Source organism: Acipenser ruthenus, chromosome 2, assembly GCF_902713425.1.
Source record: "Acipenser ruthenus chromosome 2, fAciRut3.2 maternal haplotype, whole genome shotgun sequence".
Taxonomy (NCBI): domain Eukaryota; kingdom Metazoa; phylum Chordata; class Actinopteri; order Acipenseriformes; family Acipenseridae; genus Acipenser; species Acipenser ruthenus.
The window spans coordinates 105,094,137-105,114,990 of record NC_081190.1 but is presented as its reverse complement, the minus strand read 5'-3'; the positions used below and the strand labels follow the sequence as shown (position 1 = coordinate 105,114,990).

At 38.4% G+C, this 20,854-nt stretch overlaps 1 protein-coding gene across 1 annotated transcript in view; it reads right to left on the bottom strand.

Annotated features, from left to right (window-relative positions):
- Nucleotides 1-20,854, bottom strand: part of LOC117408740 (janus kinase and microtubule-interacting protein 1-like) — a 111,730-nt gene that overhangs the window by 4,172 nt on the left and 86,704 nt on the right. Inside the window, exons 14-22 of the mRNA XM_059005327.1 lie at nt 19,880-19,981; nt 19,626-19,679; nt 17,994-18,059; nt 16,622-16,690; nt 15,558-15,635; nt 14,311-14,514; nt 3,914-3,979; nt 2,838-2,882; nt 307-2,525 (exon numbers count right to left, since the gene is read on the bottom strand). Coding sequence (XP_058861310.1) covers nt 2,499-2,525; nt 2,838-2,882; nt 3,914-3,979; nt 14,311-14,514; nt 15,558-15,635; nt 16,622-16,690; nt 17,994-18,059; nt 19,626-19,679; nt 19,880-19,981 — 711 coding nt within the window. The 3' untranslated portion in view covers nt 307-2,498. The remainder of the gene's footprint in view (nt 1-306; nt 2,526-2,837; nt 2,883-3,913; nt 3,980-14,310; nt 14,515-15,557; nt 15,636-16,621; nt 16,691-17,993; nt 18,060-19,625; nt 19,680-19,879; nt 19,982-20,854) is intronic.

The window sequence follows — 20,854 nt, the reverse complement described above, 5'->3', positions numbered from 1 at the left end:
AACACTCAATAATAAGATATGAAGTTTGTTGTGTTGTTAACAAATAAGAAACTGACATATCTACTTGGTCTACACCATTATGCTACACACATGCATAGCTATGTTTCACGTGCTGTTTTAATCAAATAGTGTTTAACATCTTTCAGCAGGAACCATGAGAATAAAACACAATATATACTTCTATTGCGAATGAAACAACAGTATCAACACCATAAAACAAACCAGTTAACCACAACACAAAAGACTGTGACCTCACAGTGTGTAAAGGTAAAAATATCAATATCTGATCATCATAAAGTCACATACCTCTTCCAAGTCTTTTATTCTTGACTGCAGCACTGCCTGCATGCTTTTGATATTCATATCTTTAATGCACAACTCATTTTTCATGCTGTTGGACATCTGTTGTTCTTTGGTTATCGTTGTCTCTAACAGTATCACAAAATGGCACTTTTGTGACAGCTGGGTGTTAAGCATTTTATTGCCGAGCTGAAGTGCAGCTTCTGTTTGTTTCAGCATGTACTCCTTTTCTTCCAATGATTCAAAACTGTTGCTTCAGCTTTTGATAACTGTCCTCAGAGTTCAACCAGTTCCTTAATTTTTTTTCTTTAGTTGTCCCTCTAGGTTTTGTCTCGCCTTCAGCAAAACATTCTCCCTGCTTTCAAACTCCAATGTTAACCAAAGTTCAGCCAATAAGCTTGCCACTTCCTTATCCTTCATGGCACTTGGCTCTCTGAGTTCACTTTACCTTCCACCTATGAATCTCGTCACTAAGCCCACGCTGCTTGGTGCCCAACTCCAGGTTGCAGTAGGATAACCTTCTTTGGGTCGCCTCCATTTCCTTAAGTAGATGTTGTTGACTGGCTAACCTGTACTGGAGCTCTTGCACAGATTCATCTCTCATGCTCAACAGCTTCTCCATGCGTGCAATCTTATCTTGCCCATTTTGAGTTGCCTTTCTCCTCAGTAGGTCTTGCAGCACTTTTGTTTTCTCATACTTTCTTTACAACTCCTCCTGCTGTCTAAGTTGCTCCTGTAATTCCCTCATCTCCTCGTTGAGGTTATCAAGTTTGCCTGTCAGTTTATCAATATTTCTATCTTTCTGGTTCGTTTCCATTTCATACTTGGTTTTCATCTTGATGAATGTTCCAACTTTGTCTCTTTCAGAATCCACCATTCTGCCCAGCTCCTCTCGAAGTATCACTTTTTCTTCTCGATTTATTGGCTGAAGCACAAGAAACCTTTTGCTCAGTATCAGTATCTTTGTCTTGAAGTGCTTTTCTAAGACTTTTAATTGTACACTTAAGCTTATTCCTCCTTTTTGAAAACTGTTCTCTCTGTTGCTCATCCAGAAGCTCCCAGTCCTTGATGGCTTTCTCTAGCTGTATACACTGCTTGTTGAGTTTCACCTCACTGTTGACCTTCTGCTCTAGTTCATCCTTCAACTGGTCAACTTTGGCCTCATTGTTCATTGATTTCATGAACATGTTTAACCAGATCACTGTTGGCTGTTTCAAGCTGAGATTGCACAATGTACTTCTCTGTGATTTCACTGATCAACTTCTCAATCTTCTCCTCATGCTCTTCCTCTGAATTTTCACTCCGCTGCTGATGTTCCTCCACCTGACTGTACCTTTGCTGAAGTCTTCTTTCAACATCCTTTTGCTTCACTAGCTGCCCCATTTTGGCACATCGCAGAAGAAGCGTTCTTTCCTTCTCACATTGGAGTGCTAACTTTTTTTCCAGTTCATTAATGCTATTTTTCAGGTCTTTTTCAATTTCCTTAAGTTTCAGAAGTCCTTCCAAGCTTGTTACTCTTTCTCACAACTCGTTGAGGTTACCGCCCAGCTCATCACTGCAGCATGAATCTGAGGGGTCAAGTTCCTTGGCCGAATCTAGCCTACCTTGAAGAGCATCACAGTAGAACTGAGATCTGTTTATCACAAGCTCTGATTCCTCTACTTTTTTTCTCAAAATCCTGGATTCCACTGCTTTTTTCTGCAAGAATTCACTCGTATTCCTTCACCTTGCTTTCTAAGTCATTCTGGGTCTCTGGCTCTCTTTTGAATGCTTCATCCATTTTAATACTGTTAAACAATATAAAAAGTATGGGATCGAGTTTTTGTTTTGGAAATTCTTTTTGAAAAAATTGCAGGTTTGTAGGTATTGTATTTTCCTTCTGTCCATATTATTTGTCTTGCTTGCTCATTTTGGGCAACACAAAAACTCTGCCTCGCCACAGGATTTAGGAAAACTATTCTACATTTTGTGGTAGTTTGTTTTATAATTGTCAATGTCAATGTCATTCAGCTTATTTTACAAGTTTATTTTCTTGTTAAAATTACAAAAGTATATAAAAACCTTATCTTATAAAAAGGCTAAATAACATCTTAATGTATGAAATTTAATGTATGATACAAGTCCATATTTTGTGTGTTATCGGTTTACTTTCCAATTGATTGCTTCTTGTCGTACTTGAATGTACATTCAGCTCATTTTCATGTCCCTCGAGCTCGTGTTAGTGTCTGTGGGCCGTAATAGAAAGAAATACAAAGAAAAAACATTATGTCAGATGACTTAAAGTACCATTCATTGGAAACTACTGAAAATGAGCTGCTATCAAATTGTTACTCCAGAGATGAGTGACTTTTCAATTTAATCTGCCTTCTATTTCCTTGAGATATTAATTTAATATTTATTCATACAGTACATCCTTTTAACTAATATTGTGCAGCTATGCCAACAACATACATGCTGTATGGCATGCAGCAATCCTAAAGTTCCAGAATATGGTTTTTAATAATTCTAAATACATATTAATTGCATAACAACTCTACCTGTACTATAGAGTTCTTGGTGTCTTCAGGGCCATAGAATAAAAGCTAAGGAGAAAAATAAAAAGAGAAACAAAAACTAAAAATAAGGAGAAAAAATTAAAATGAAATGTATCGGGGAGAGAAAAAACAAGAAAGACAATAAGACATTAGAGACGTTAAAAGCATTAGTTGTGAAACAAGTTAGATCATCAAAACGATATGAAGTTAACATGGAGTACTTTTGAGTTGCACAGTATTTATTTTTTTTGTTTGCAGTAGTTCTGAATAGCTCTTGCATTTACTCACATATTGTGTTTTCTTATTATCTGATAAGTCAATGTAAAACGTGCTAGAGGTTCAGGAGCTGTTCCTCAGTTCTAGTCTCCTGCCATAGACATATGTAATCCAGTATCCAGAGTCAGCACAATCTAGTGCACAGCAGTGTATTACCAGCAAGCAGGCAAATAGAACGGACGAGCAGCCCTGAACACAGGATTATTAACAAAAACATTAACTAAAATAAAAACACAATTTTAATAACTGCAATAAGAACCACACATAATAAAAAAGGAGCAATAAAAAAAATAAAAAACAAACAACACCATAAGCACAAAAGGGAATCTTGCAGTCTTCAAAATCCATCATGGATTATCATTAACATTTACAAGAGGATACCGGACGAAGCATTGACAGATTATTCAGCATTATTTTTATTTTTTTAACTGACATATTAAAATTGATACCGAATGGATTGCAAGGCATACTGTAATATCTTCAGAAATGTCAGAATGAAAACAATAATACGTACAGTATATTGTTTTTTAAATATTGGTATTGGATAAACAAACCAACTGGAAATATTAGGCTTGACAAAACAAACCTAAATATGTATTTTGTTAAATCCCATAAAATCTCCCATTATTATATATATATATATATATATATATATATATATATATATATATATATATATATATATATATATATATATATATATATATATATCCCGAAGGTGTGGTTCTAATCCTATAATGCATACAGTAGCTATAATTTGGTCCAAAAAGAAAGTTACGTCCAGTCCTTCTTGTAATAATTACCTTTTCTTCTATTTCCTTAATTTGTCTTTTCTGGATTTCTATCTTGTCTTCCAGTAGTCTTATTCTCTGCAAAAGCGAAATGAAAACACAAATATCCATCAGAAAATCAATGTATTACTTCAGATTATGTAGACAAAAGAACATGTATTTCTAGTAATATTAAGTGATTGCTCAAAATTCCTTACAATTTATATAGAATACTTATACTTCCATAACACTATGTAACACAATTTTTGTTCCTGGGTAGTAAGTGTTATTTCCTAATTGCTTATGCCTCAAAAGTATAGAAAATGGCTATTATTCCCCACAAACTTTGCTTTTGTGACCAGGACAGTGATATTTTGAAATGTACCTATTTCCAATGAGAAAACGGGCGAATTTGTGTCTTTTCGTTCACATAAAGTCAGAAAAAAACAACATATGAATCCAAATTAACATGTATTTATACTAAAGTAATACAAAAATGACTACAAAAGATTTAGAAGTGAGTAGACTTTTTGGTTGGGTTTCTCTCCTCAGCTCCACCTCTGAAATTGTCATCTGGATCTACAACGTCTTCCTCGCTCTCTGACTTGCTGCTCTCTTCTAAAGACGGCTGCTCTCTCTCCGGAGGAGTGGGTACGGGGAGCTCATGGCAGTGTGACAACGGGGCGATGGATGAAGGAAGGTCCGGATACGTGATAGCAGGTGCATTCTTGCCAGTCCGACGTTTGGAAGGGTCCACCATGCAGAAGTAGCTGTTGCTTGAGTGGTCAGTGGGTTCCCGCCAAATTCTTGGGATAGCGAACTTCATGGCTCTCTTTTCCCCTCTGTACCATCCTACAAAAATACATTTATTTCACCCATGACTAATGTGTAAGAGATTCTCGCAACATTTTTCATATATGATATATTTTTTCAATAACATTGAAAATTGTAAAACATTTTAAAATTAAAAACTTTTACAATTTTAAAAATTTTAACAAATTTTATAACATAAAATTCCGAGCAACAATTGTCCATCTTACCTTCCAGAGTTTTTTTGCAGTGCTCGCAGGTGAAATGAGGTGCCCAGGGTTTGTCTTGATCCCCGACAGGCATGCCGAAATATGCCTTGTAGGCCTCACACATCTTAGCAGATGCTTCCACAGAGTACTTTTTCGCTCTTATCTTGATAAATTGGCCGCAGACATAGCAAAATGCGTCTGCCGGATGCTTGCAGCCTCTTGATGCCATCTCAGAAAAATGCAGATATGTATCCACTTAGGCAGCTGGAACTAAACTGAACTGGTGGGCTTAAGGCCCCTGTATTTATACTACTATTTATATTACTGGAAAGTTCTAGAAAGTTCTAGAAGTTACTCCAAGTTTACTCAGCACTGAATCTATCTGGAATGTTCTAGAAAATAGGTACATTTCAAAATATCACTGTCCTGGTCACAAAAGCAAAGTTTGTGGGGAATAATAGCCATTTTCTATACTTCTGAGGCATAAGCAATTACGAAATAACACTTACTACCCAGGAACAAGAACAAAAAAAAAAAAAAAAATTGTTACACGGTGTAATTAGAAACTAAAACTAAACTTCTGTTATATGAAAAACCCACTGACTTGTTTTACGTTGCTTCCCAATGCTTAGAAAAATGACCACACCACCCTCCCCACCCTCACCACCATGTGCAGCTGCTATAACAGCAAGAACAATAGTGAATTAATATTGCTCTCAGCCAGGACTAGAGAGGATAAGTGGATACAAGTGCCCAAACTACAGGTTCACTAGCTGAATACAAAAGCACTGAGCTATTAATAATGCCACCATGCCCTTCCAACACTGCTGACAAACAGAATCTGACAAGTGTGAAATGCACTGTAGTTAATAAATAAATACATAAATAAATAAATAAATAAATAAATAAATAAATAAATAAATAAAATAAAAAAATTGGTCTGGTCTGAGGCAAGTGCAATATTACAGGCATGGCTTTATATGAAGCAAATCATTCAGTATGCACTGCATTTGTCAAGCAACCCCATTTTAACATGTGCTTTGGAAGCAAATACAGAGTTTAGGACTTAAATGAAAGGAAATTTAGCAACTGATTTGCTAGCCCAGATAACTGATATTCTACTAAAGCAACATGGTGGCCCAATTCATGAGACAAGCTACAGCTTGCCCTGGTAAACAGACAACAAGGGCCAGCCCATTGATAACCAGTCATATATTGGACTTTTCCACATTTTATTGTCTTACAACATGGAATCAAAATGGATTTAAATTAGTAGTTTTTGCCACTGATCAACACAAAAAAGTCCATAATGTCAAAGTGAAAAATAAAATCTAGAAATTGTTCTAAATTAATTACAAATACAAAACAGAAAATAATTGATTGCATAAGTATTCACCCCCTTGAGTCAATATTTGGTAGAGGCACCTTTGGCAGCAATTACAGCCATGAGTCTATTTGGATAAGTCTCTACCAGCTTTGCACATCTGGATACTGCAATTTTTGCCCATTCTTCTTTGCAAAATTGCTCAAGCTCTGTCAAGTTGGATGGGGACCTTTGGTGAACAGCAATTTTCAACTCTTTCCACAATTGGATTGAGGTCCGGGCTTTGACTGGGCCACTCCAGGACATTTACCTTTTTGTTTTTAAGCCACTCTAGTGTGGATTTGGCTGTATGTTTGGGGTCATTGTCCTGCTGGAAGATGAATCTTCTCCCAAGTCCCAGGTCTCTTGCAGACTTCAGCAGGTTTTCCTCCAGGATTTCTCTGTACTTTGCTGCATCCATTTTGCCCTCTATCTTCACAAGCTTTCCAGGCCCTGACGCAGAGAAGCATCCCCATAGCATGATGCTGCCACCACCATGCTTCACGGTAGGGATGGTGTTCTCAGGATGATGTGCGGTGTTAGGCTTGCGCCAAACATAGCGCTTAGCGTTGAGGCCAAAAAAGCTCTATTTTGGTCTCAACAATGGCTTCTTTTTGCCACTCTCCCATAAAGGCCAGTTTTGTGAAGCACCCGGGCTATTGTTACCGTATGCACAGTGTCTCCCAGCTCAGCCGTGGAAGACTGTAACTCCTTTAGAGTTGCCATAGGCCTCCTGGTGGCCTCCCTGACTAGTGCCCTTCTCGCCCGGAAACTCAATTTTTGAGGGCGGCCTGTTCTAGAGAGATTCACAGTTATGCCACATTCTCTCCATTTCTTAATAATGGACTTTACTGTGCTCCGGGGGATATTCAATGCCTTGGAAATGTTCTTATATCCTACCCCTGATTGGTGCTTTTGAAGAACCTTATTCCGGATTTGCTTTGAATGTTCCTTCGTCTTCATGATGTAGTTTTTGTTAGGAAATGTACTAACCAACTGTGGGACCTCCCAGAGACAGGTGTATTTAACCGGAAATCATGTGAAACACCTTAATTGCACACAGGTGGACTCCATTCAACTAATTATGTGACTTTTAAAGACAATTGGTTGCACCAGAGCTTATTTAGGTGTGTCATAGCAAAGGGGGTGAATACTTATGCAATCAATTATTTTGTGTTTTATATTTGTAATTAATTTAATTTAATTTGTAGATTTTATTTTTCACTTTGACATTATGGACTTTTTTTGTGTTGATCAGTGGCAAAAACTCCTAATTAAATCCATTTTGATTCCATGTTGTAACACAATAAAATGTGGAAAAGTCCAAGGGGGGTGAATACTTTTGAGAGCCACTGTATATGTATATGATTTCCATTACACGAGAGTAGATGTTAAAACTTCATGCTGATTTGAACTCGGCTCTCGCCAAGATAAGCACCAACTAAGACGTAGCTTTACAGTAAACTAATGTGATCCATATGTGTCTCCATCCATTTACGTTTCCTTCCATATGATGATGTACATATCCTTCTGCCTGGTGTTAATGGCTGAAGTGTAATGCTGGCTCCAGGGATCAGCTTATTTTGCCTCCCTGGCGCATTAGCACACACAACGGCTGCGATGCTGGCTCCGGGGATCAACCACAGTGCGGCCTCCCCAGCGCATCAGCATGACAACCGTCTGGATTGAGCTAAGTAGGGTACATCTCTGGGGTCTTCAAGTGGGCACCTTCCATCCTCAGTGTTTCATCGACTAGCCCACGACACCTCAAGAGGGCTCGACGGTGATTCTGGCGTCCCAGCATCACCCCCCTCCGTCCCCCACTCAACTCAGCCCAGCTTACTTACCTGTACATCAGCGTTTCTTTCTTTCTATTGTGCTTGAGATCCCCAGCCAGAATCTTTCCGTCTCAACCACAGCCAGTTGCTGCTCTTCTCTGCTGCTTCAGATAAGTTCTTCACTGTGCGACGCAACTCTTGGCCACTGAATCCGACGTCTCTGAGAAACCGGGTTGTGGAGTGTGCCACAAATCCTTGACAACCCACTTCCACTGGGTAAACCCGGACTCTCCATCCTCGCTGTTCCGCTTCAGTGGCTAGTTGAGCATACCGCAGTTTCTTCCTCTCATACGCCTCATCTACAGCATCCTCCCATGGCACTGTTAACTCTACCAGGTGAACAAGGTGTGCTGATCCAGACCACAAGACAATATCTGGTCGAAGGTTAGTGGTGGCAATCTCAGGTTGGAAAATAAGCCGTTGACCAACATCTGCCAGCATTTTCCAGTCTCTAGCAGCTTCCAGTTGTCCTGGGCGAGGATTGGTTTTAACACCTTTTCTTGGTGGTTGCTCTCCTGGGCGGAGGAATGTTGTCTTTTGTGTGTAATGTTTTGATGGAACAGGTGGCAACTTATTGGTCATGTTACGCTTGTCTTCCAATGCTAAGGCCAAACATCGCAGCACCTGGTCATGGCGCCAAGTAACCGTCCTTGGCTAAGAGCCACCTTACATCCTGTCAAAATGTGCCTTAATGTTGCAGGTGATGAACACAAAGGACATGAGGGATCCTCTCCTACCCAGAGGTTTAGGTTCTGTGGTGATGGGAGAACATCATATGTTGACCTGATGAGGAAACTGATCCTGCTCTGTTCCATTGACCATAGGTCTTGCCAGCCAATCTTGCGTTGTTCCACACTCTCCCATCTCATCCATTCTCCCTGCTTGGCCTGGGAAATGGCCTTTATACACCTCATCCTCTCCTCCTGCTTTTGCATCTCGTTGACTACCAGCTTCCTCCTTTGAGCTGGGGCTGCCTTGTGCCATGTAGGAGAAGATGAACTGAGACCAAGACCCCCTCTTCCATGCTGAACTTGCCCCATGATATCACCAATTCGAAGGGCAGCCTTTGCATCTTCCACAGCTTTCTTTGCCACCCACTTTCTTCCAGTTTTCAACACAGGTGCTGCCTCCCTTACGCATTTGTCGCGTGACTCTACTAATGTCATTTCCAGTCTGACCTTGGCGCACTTAAACTCCTCGGTTAGAGCGGAGACTGGTAGCTGCAGTATTCCTTTACCATAAAGTCCCACTCTGCTGAGGCAGCGTGGAACTCCCAACCATTTCCTGATGTATGAACTGATTAAAGCTTCCAGCTTCCCTACTGTTGTCAAAGAAACCTCGTACACAGTCAGTGGCCACAGCAACCTCGGCAGTAGACCAAACTGAAAGCACCAGAGTTTTAGTTTGCCTGGTACAGCGCTGCTGTCTATGCTCTTCAACCCTTCCACTGCTTGTTGTCTAACTTCTCCCACACGAACTGTGTCCTTTAGATCCCCGTCGTACCATCTCCCAAGACTCTTCACTGGCTTCTCAGACACTGTTGGTATTGCCTCACCATTAATTTTTTATCTACTACTTTGCCTTTAATTATAGAGATGCTCCTTGATTTAGTGGGCTTGAATTGCATTCGTGCCCATTCAATGTTATTGGTTAATTTGCCCAATAACCGATTAGTGCAGGCTACTGTTGTAGTCATGGTTGTCATGTCATCCATGTATGCTCGAATTGGTGGTAGTCGCATTCCAAAAGCCACGCGCTCTCCTCCTACTACCCATTTTGATGCTCTAATGATTACTTCCATTGCCATGGTAAAAGCCAGTGGAGAAATGGTGCATCCTGCCATTATTCCAACCTCTAGGCATTGCCATGTAGTGCTGAATTCTGATGTTGAAAAACTAAATTGCAAATCTCCAAAGTAGGCTTTCACTAAATTTGTTATTGTCATCGGTACACTGAAAAAATCAAATACTGCCCAAAGAAGTTCATGTGGCACTGAACCATATGCATTAGCCAAATCCAGGAATGTCACATGGAGCTCCTTCCTCTCCTTTTTAGCTGATTGAATTTGTTGCCAGATCACATTGATGTGTTCTAAGCATCCTGGGAAACCTGGAATGCCCGCTTTTTGTATTGAAGTGTCAATGAAGCAGTTCTTTAATAGGTAAGTTGACAATCTCTGAGCAATAATGCTGAAGAAAATCTTGCCTTCTACGTTTAATAGGGAAGTAGGACAAAACTGATTGATGTTTGTAGAATCTTTTAGGGCAGCAGTGTGGAGTAGTGGTTAGGGCTCTGGACTCTTGACCAGAGGGTCATGGGTTCAATCCCCAGTGGGGGACACTGCTGTTGTACCCTTGAGCAAGGTACTTTACCTAGATTGTTCCAGTAAAAACCCAACTGCATAAATGAGTAATTGTATGTAAAAATAATGTGATATCTTGTAAGTCGCCCTGGATAAGGGCGTCTGCTAAGAAATAAAAAAAATAAATAAATATATATATATATATATATATATATATATATTTATTTATTTTTTCTTTAGGTATAAAGACTCCACCTGCTCGGCGCCATGCTCCTGGTACAACCTGTTTTTCCCATGCCACTTTCATCAATTTCCACAGAATTCGTAGAACTCTTGAAACACTCTTGTACTCTCTGTACGGAACTCCATTAGGCCCTGGAGATGATGAAGCCCTTGCTTTTTTCACAGCTTGCTCTATTTCTTTCCACTTAGGTGCACAGTCCTCCATTTGGTATTCTGGTGGATTGATAGGTGGGATGTCTGACGGAATTGACATAGGCTCCTGCCTTTTTGAATCTGTATGTGTTTCCTCCAAATATCTCTCCAGCTCAACCTTAGATGCTTTTAGTGTGCCATTCTTCTCACTGGTGAATAACTTCTTTACAAATTTGAATGGGTCTTTATAAAAGTTAGCTCTCGCATGTTCCTTCTTTTTGTAGCGTTTCTGTAGGCGCTCAGCTCAGCGCAATGTTGCAAACTTATCTTTTATGACCCTTTGTAAGAGATTGAGTCCCTCCTTCTGACTTTGATCTGCTCTTCTCCATTGCTTCCTCAGCTGTCTCCTTTCTCTAACTAAGCGTTCAATCTCCTGCTGCCGTCTAGACTTTCCAGGAATAGTTTGTACTTTTTCCTTCCTTTTTTCAACTCCAAACCTCTCACTTCCATATGCGTAGATGATGTCCCCAAATTTATCCAGCTTCTTTTCAACTGTTCCACTTAATCTTTCCAATGCAAAGCAGAGATCTGTGTTTACTGTGTCCCATGCAGTTTTCTCACAAGCTCTTGGCCATTTAACTCCAGGCTTGTGCCCGTTGAGGTTCTTTTCTCTCTTATGCTGGTTTGTCTGTGTCCATGCAAGTCCTCCTCACGTCTATGACAGGGGTGCTGATATCCTGCGAACTGTGGTTTGCTTCCTGTCGCTGGATTTCATTCGACTGACTTGACTGACTTCGTAAGAAGTACTGATCAATGCGAGGCCCTTGTCTCTTCTCCCTCAAGCATTTCATTCTCCCTTGATGAATCTTCAAACCCCTGACCGTTGTCGCCTTGCTCCAGCCACAGACACAAACCTGGATTTCCATGTCTTTGCTAACTGTAGATCTTGAACTAGTCTTTTGTGAAGTACTCTCCATACTCATATCCGTTTCCGTTCCTAAGTCATTAACTGTGTTGTCCAACGTTGAGTCATCTTCCGCCCCCGCTCTCACAGACTCTAGGGGTATTTTTCTCTTTAATTTCTTAGAAGCCTTGGGCGGGTGTCTCCAGCATCCTGTAAACACAGAGCTGGATACTGCCAACAAGGGTAGCTAACCCTTACCAGCCACAATGGGGTCTCTTTCCTCCTGTCAGTTGTCTCTCCAGGCTGTCACAAGGTCTTTCCCTTGTTGCCATATATACACACATACTGTATATGAAATCAGTCAAATCCTAACCAAACCTCATCATAGGAGGAAAAACAGATTTAACTGTTGACCTCACATCCTTACACCACCGGTCAATAGTCTCTGTCTGTCATGTGATTGGTTCACATCAGTGTCAGTCCAGCCCCTTTTTAAAGGAACACCTTTCTCCCTGCACTCTTCACAAGAGAAAATGGCTTAACACCGATTTACACTGAACACTGAATTACAAAACATACTACAAAAGAAAGATGCTCCAAACACTAAAATGGTGATTAAAAACTTTGCCAGCTATACAGTATGAACGTCAAAACATTTTCTGTTATTTATTTTTTTACTTATGCTGTATCAGTTATATTTAAACAAAATATATAAGTCAGTATGTATTTATGTATGTTGTATCAGCTTTTATTTAAACAAAATATATAAAGTCATATTTACTATCCAACCTTATCTCACTTTTTTTCTTGACCGATTCACATATTAAATATGTACTGCAGACTCAGTCATAGTGAAAAATTAAATGCGGCTCGGGAAGACTAATGTTACCTCCACGGTTTCAGGCATTATAGCCCCCTGTCTGTAACAATAATTTTCTGCTATAGCCCTCCTATATATCACACACACACAAATTCATATGACTCAACAAAATGTAATAGGAGTAATATCGGAACAGCTTAAGCTTTTTAATGAATGTTCTAGCTAGCTATTCAGGTAACTACTGTAAAATATTGCCTGGCACATAACGAATTCCAACATATTTCCTGGGCAAAGTTCTACCAGGACATGTAGGAAGTTGAGGCCACAGAGTTTTGTAATTGTATCACTCTGCAAAGCTTCCTACATAAGGTTTGCACCATGCTTTGTACAGATTAATGACAAACTGCATTGGTTAACTGTTTTACTTGTTTGGATCAACATGCAGAATCCCGATGCAGAGGGACATGCATACTGTGACAGTTGCAGAGGTACTGGTAGATATCCCCTCTACTTCAACCTAGGAGGCCATTGTGACCCCACTTTGTCACAGGAAAGAAAATCACAACTGAGTAAAAAAAAGTGCTGAATTAGAAAATAGCATTTTCTTAAGAACGTATTACTTTATCCCTAACTAGACAAATGGATCCATGCAGACTGACTACAGATTATTATTATTATTTTCTCTGTTTTCTTAAACCACATGCAGGAATAAAGGTCACATGTGCAGTACGCTATCGGAATAAGTTTTCCGAAAAGTATGTTTACATGATATACATGTTGTTGTTTTTTCGGAATTTAAATCAGAAATTCTAGGTGCTGTTTTCTGAAAACTGACTTTCGGATTCTTATGCTCATGTAAATGCACTGAATGATATAAAAAAACTGCTATTTTCTACAAGTTCTGACAATTCTACCAACCAGGTATATGCCAATCGCTACGTTTGTAACATGCAGGCCTAACATTATCTTGTTTTACTTGAAAGTTGTTACAGTAGGAAAGTATCAATCAAACTGAACATGTACATCAGAAACTCCTGCAATGGAACCAACCCCCCACTCCCCCTCAAAATCTGACAGAAGCAATTCCACTCCACTACTCGCAAAACAAATCACAGCAAAAACATGAATATCCACATAGTGATGGAAGCAGTGTTTCAATATTAAAACACTGCCGAGGAAATGTATGTATTGTATTTATTATTTGCTGTATTTTGAAAATTCAGTTAACTTTGAAAACAAATACAATACATAGTAACAAAAGAAGGGTGATGTGTAAATACTGTACAGGCACTTGAAGCACCTGAAGAGATTTCTGCAGTGATTAAATCGTGTAGTGTTGTAATTAGTGAGACGCATAGAAAAGCACATGACGGCACACAAATTTAAGGTGCCTCGGCAAAAGACCAAACAGTATAGCAGGCGTCATCATTGGAAAGAAAGTAGACTGCAGTGCTTACTCTGCCATGGGAACAATTCCATACATTCGTTTTACTATTTGGATGCCCTGTATTGCAGTGTCCTCACCAGCACCAGCAGACTGGTATGTTAATGGGCAGAAAACCCGGTTTTGTTGTTGTTGTTTTTAGGGCTATTTCTTAACAGGCGTCACTACAAAACATTTTGTGACACATTATTTCAATGAACAACATACTGTAACCGTAATGCACATACACCTATATCATTATAACAGGGCTGAGACATGAAGGTGATTTCGGTATGTTATAAAAAGCGTATTAGAACGACACATCACTTTGAACAACATTCAATTGGGATACTGCATCTTTTCTTCTGCTGTATATCCCAACTTACCTGCTGCGCTTGTTGCAAAAGCTCCATGCGCTCCTGTAAGATTTGACTGTCAAACTCTCGGCTCTGCCTCAATATCTGTCTCCTCAGCTTTTCCACCGCTATTCCCAGCTCCTCCTTTTGCTTCTCTGTCAAAGACTCACTCACTCTGTTGCCTGGGTCCTGCTGCAGAGCATTATACAGCGTGGCCTCCAACTCCTGGATTTTCTGGGATGATTTAAATTAACATAGAACAGAAACATTCACATTGAGACGCAAATCAAAGAAACTAAATGAAACGCACAAAATAAAATTAAATCTACTGCTATTAAAACCTGTCCTGACGCAATTAGATTAATCAATATAAATGACACAGCAGCAAACCCTCTGAGGTTTACTTGGCACAAAGGCTAAAAATAAAGACAAACCTGGTTTTAGTGTTAAAATACTCCTATTTCAACGGTTTCATTTTTTCCCTTAACCCAGTGGGTGATGTTATGTTTAGGGAAAAATGAATGTTAGCAAAACAAATAATAATGGAAACAAAACAAAAAAGTACACGAGCCTGCTATCGAAAGAAGCTGTCGAAAAGACATGCAACTGCCAAGAGCACTCACTGCAGGAACATACTTCTTGTCTTTGTTAAAGTAAATCAGTGCAAGTAGGCTGCTGGATCAAAAAAAAAAAAAAAAAAAAACTATTGCAGAAACACAATCTGAATCTTAACTCCCGAGCAAAGGTTGGGTAATGATTTATTAAAATATTCTCATTTTACACCAGGAATTTACACTCTCTAAAAAGTTTATTTTCTACTATACTAACTCTAGTAAGCGAAGCCCCCTCCCTCCTGAGCGCCTGTTGTCTATAATCTATCTATAAATGAGATTGTTGTAAAAGATGCAGTATCCCGTTACAATTTCAAGCAAAACAAACCAAAAACTGTCAGCCAAAATGTCATATTTTTACAACTCATAAAACTGTTATTAGTTAGGCACCTTATTGTATTAATGAAGTCAATTCTCAAAGTGAAGCGTTGTATTAACCAATAGTCAATTCTCAAAGCATTGTATTAACCAAGTCAATTCTCAAAGCGTTGTATTAACCAATAGTCAATTCTCAGCGTTGTATTAATGAACAGTCAATTCTCAGCGTTGTATTAATGAACAGTCAATTCTCAAAGCGTTGTATTAACCAATAGTCAATTCTCAAAGCATTGTATTGACCAATAGTCAATTCTCAAAGTGCTGTATTAATGAATAGTGTGTTCCTACCATGTCGGCCTGGTCCAGTGTCTGTTTCCTGTAATCCAGCTCTTCCTCCAGATAGCCCTTCTGTTTACTGAATAACTCCTGGCAGAGAGTAAAAATGCCCTTAACTCACCACTGAATCTGCACAGTTATTACAGCATGGGACTGAGGCTACAGCCAACAGTGTGCTTGAGTACTAGTCTGGGAGGGGAGCATAGTGGCCATTGAAAGACACCTGACACTGTATCAAAACAATGCTTTTGATAATTACATTATGGTTAATTGAATAATCTATTGATTGCATTTTTGACACTGCCTATGAAATATACAGTAAATGACACAGTAACTCATACTAAGGGCTGTGAATGAGTTGCCCTTGAGTTGCACAGCAATACAAAAATACTTCTCCCTTTAAAGGAGTGCTAATTATATATAATCCACACACATCCTTATAGTTTTATTACTTACTACTGGTACCCCTTTTATTTTGCATAGACTCTATTACTTTTTCACTTGTACTTTTATAGTTCAGCATATGCCAATATTTCAACTAGAACCTGTGCTATACATGGTCTGACTGCAGGCCTGGCATGTTTTTCAACATGTGCTTCTTTTAAAACTGTACATGTGAGCTCAATATAGTGAATGATCAAACAAAACCAAATAAGATGTAGCAGCAAATTATTCAGGGTAGAAGTAAATTAATTAAAATGTTAATTAATTAAAGTTTTCTTTAGTAATAAACCATTGACAAGTAACCATTGGACAGCCCAGACCTCAAAGAGACAGTTTATTGGTTTACTAGCAATGACTCTGAAGCTTAATGATTTATATGTATCTGTTAAAGTAAATAACATCCTTTGACATATGTTACAATGAAGAGGCAGTCAATATATCCTAGTACAAACAGTGTATATCTTCAATGGTGAATTAATCCAAGATCAAATAGTTTAAGTGGTTAAATGTACTGTATTACATTTGCTAACAAATAAAGCATTACAGGCCCAAGTAAAACCATGCCCTGACTGTGTCTTTCTGAACTGGAAATATTGACACTGACATTTGCTCATTGAAGTCAACTATTTTACCTTCTCATTCTCCAGATCCATCATCTTCTGAGTCAATGCCGCCTCTGTACTGTCAATTTGTTTTAACCACTGCATAGACAGAACAAGCAAGAGAGAACAGCAGCTGTTTGAATGTACAATTTAAAAAGCTGTGCTTTTAACTCACTCTTAAGGTACTGACACCATGTGAACTGAGGAGGGTTCAGCCGAATATTTAATGATAATAATACATAAATACAAAAGGGTATTTTTATTGTTCATAAAATGAAAGGGAGATGAACACGATAACTTACACAAAAGTACTGTACCGCTCACTTTGAAAAACTTAAAAGGAACACTTTTTATCATCCACATTTTACTAATATTGAATTTCACACCTGTTTAATCTTATTGTGTGTGTTTTCCATGACTACTACCTATGGTTGTATCTGTTTAGATATTTATTTGCAATGCTTGCTAACTTTTCCAGCCAAAAATGCTGCTGAAAAAGACTGAATGTGGGGAAGGAGGTGGGGAACAAGCATTACACTGTGCACTTAACCCCACTGATCAGCAGAATGCACGGAAGCCTTTGCATCGATGTGATTTTGTGATGAGAATTACTAAAGCAATACATCAGAATGTGATTTTCTTGGTTTTGAGAGCCTTGGAATAGGGGTCTGATGTGGGGCATGATTAATTTAGCTGCATTTTTTGCCAATAATTATTTGTACATTCACTTTCTGTTGTACAACTACTGTACTTCATTGCTTTTGAATATTTAAGGTAATATGGCCTATTTTAGTCATTATGTATATATACTACAATGTAAATCTAGCTGCTATAGATTATTATTGAAAAGGAACTGGAGAAGAGAAAAGAAGGATACTGCCCCATAAATTGTTTTGCATCTAAAACACCAGCAGATGTCAGTATTGCCCAAGGAATGCCAAGGAGGTACAATCTGAATTTAGGTGCAAGTCATTTACCCCAAGTCTAGTATTTTCAAGTTCCCCTTTCTTATTTTGTTTTTAGTTTTAGATACAGTTACTTTGCAGACACAGATGTGCCAACCCTCCTTTTCTAAAAGTGACACTTAGTTTCTTTATCCCAATATGGGTTCATCTAAAATGCAGTCGAAGGTGAGTTCAGTGTACATCTAAAAAAAAGTGTGGGAAAACTAAAGGACTCTCATCAGCAATATCTCTACGTGTGGTTTCTGCCCCTACTGTACATCAAATAAAAATATAATACAAAAAAATAAACAAAAAGAAAATAAACAAAATTAAGTGGGTTGGCAAATCTTTATTGAAGAAAAAAAAATTATGATAAAAAAATATTATTAAAAATAAACAAACAATAAAACGCATAAATGGCATGCTTCTTCAACTGGTTCTTTGTATTGAAACAGTACCTTTTCACAAAGTGACAGCACAGTCCCTGCCTGTATTACTGCAACTTGTTCTTCATTTCTGAGGTTCTGGAAAAAACAGGATTAACAGATTGCAACTAACAACGTTCTAATGTCATTTCTTTAACACATTCCCACTCAAACGTTCTAATGTCATTTCTTTAACACATTCCCACTCAAACGTTCTAATCTCATTTCTTTAACACATTCCCACTCAAACGTTCTAATCTCATTTCTTTAACACATTCCCACTCAAACGTTCTAATCTCATTTCTTTAACACATTCCCACTCAAACGTTCTAATCTCATTTCTTTAACACATTCTCACTCAAACGTTCTAATCTCATTTCTTTAACACATTCCCACTCAAACGTTCTAATCTCATTTCTTTAACACATTCCCACTCAAACGTTCTAATCTCATTTCTTTAACACATTCCCACTCAAACGTTCTAATCTCATTTCTTTAACACATTCCCACTCAAACGTTCTAATCTCATTTCTTTAACACATTCCCACTCAAACGTTCTAATCTCATTTCTTTAACACATTCCCACTCAAACGTTCTAATCTCATTTCTTTAACACATTCCCACTCAAACGTTCTAATCTCATTTCTTTAACACATTCTCACTCAAACGTTCTAATCTCATTTCTTTAACACATTCCCACTCAAACGTTCTAATCTCATTTCTTTAACACATTCCCACTCAAACGTTCTAATGTCATTTCTTTAACACATTCCCACTCAAACGTTCTAATCTCATTTCTTTAACACATTCCCACTCAAACGTTCTAATCTCATTTCTTTAACACATTCCCACTCAAACGTTCTAATCTCATTTCTTTAACACATTCTCACTCAAACGTTCTAATCTCATTTCTTTAACACATTCCCACTCAAATGTTCTAATCTCATTTCTTTAACACATTCCCACTCAAACGTTCTAATCTCATTTCTTTAACACATTCCCACTCAAACGTTCTAATGTCATTTCTTTAACACATTCCGACTCAAACGTTCTAATCTCATTTCTTTAACACATTCCCACTCAAACGTTCTAATCTCATTTCTTTAACAATTTGCATTTTGGAGTTAACATTCCCATGTTCTAATTACGCTTACGCTTTCATTAAGACACAACATTAGTAGAAAACCATCAGTTATGTGATTTCTATAGTTAAACCTCACAATTCTTATTATTTTCAATAGCTTCAATCTTAATGTATTTTAACCATAAAAAAAAAAAAAAAAATCCCAGAACATTGTGTTTCCTTGTGTGGTTCTCCTTAGCCAGTGCAGGAACATTGGCTCTTATTTGCAGTAGAATACACAAGATACAATGGCCTGCAAAAACAGTAACTGATCTTAAAATACAATTGTTTGTTTAGTTTGTGATATAAAGGAAAAACTCCATGCTACCTTACAAACTCCCCACGTGTACCACCACTCTTACACTAGATGTCAAAGACAAGCCACAGCTTTCATGACATCCCATAATGCTTTCTGTGGTAACGCAAGCTTTATCTACCCTTTCTAACAGTACTGTTGCAGTTATGAAGTAAATATTGAATATGGATGTTTCACAAAATGAACCGGATGCTATTTTGTTATAAAATAACATTTTGAGACTTACTCCATTATCTCCAAGGATATCAAGCTTCTTCATGAGGTCCGGAATGACAACATCCTGAAATGAATGTCAGTGTTTTACAATGAATTGCGTACATTAAAACATTTAAACAGTCCATCCCACCTGTATCAACTTCCAGGTACCATAGTTTGACAAGCGACACACTGACAAGCGTAGTGAACATTACTGCATTTAAAGGTAACCTTTTCCATCTCTGAGTCCTCTAACTAGGCTGGCATGCCGCTGGCAACCCTTACCTTTATCCCCTCTTGGTGACAGTGGAGCTGGAGAGCACTGCTGTTATTCTCAGAGAAGGCTCCAATATGAAGATTAAAAGCCGGTGACCTGCGCTCCCGTTCCTGAAAACACCACAGCATTCGTTTAGCCTGAGTTTGAAATCGTTCTGTTTTCTTTCCATATCAACTGCAGTCAAGGGATTAAAAGCATTTTAAGACTATCTGATGAATGCCAGCAGTTTCTAAAACTGTAAATTGGACATAAACATGGCAGAGTAAAACACTGCCCTGCCCTGTAATGTGATATGTGTACACACTGGTATTTAACATTTAACTTTAACCTTTTATATGTTAGTTTAAAAGAGGAGCCCTAATGTCCACTTACAGGGAAGCTCAACCTTTCTTAGTAATTCTGACACTGACTAGGAGTTAATGCAACAGGCCCTAGGTTTGTTCAGGGGTTGAACGCCAGGATAAACCACTCCTGGGTTTTATAAGCACACTGGGGAGGTATTTTTTAAGGTGGTCCCAGGATGACCAAGGAGCTGTAAAATGGTACAATAAAATCCAGCTATGATTTACATCGGCAGGGTACAGATAGATCAAATCCCAGTGGGCATACTGGCTGTCTACATTTAATAGCTTAAAATAACTTTTTACTTTGGCAGAAACATATTTGACTTTTGACAATGATTTATCTCACATGTAACAACGTAACCCTGTGATGAAGTAATATGTATAATGAGATGAATAGCATGGGTGTCAATTCAAAATGGTGGGACTCATGAAATTATTATTATTATTTTTTTTAAATGTAACTTAAAAGGCTAAGCACTTTGTTGGGGCTGTAAGCAGAGTTAGGGTTTGGGTAGCATGCAAACTGAACTGAACTGAACAGAACAGAACTGACAGATATACAGGTACTTACATCACTTTGAAAACATGCAGAGGTTCTTCTGAAATGAACCAGGTGAAAAATCAAGGGTGCTTGGATGG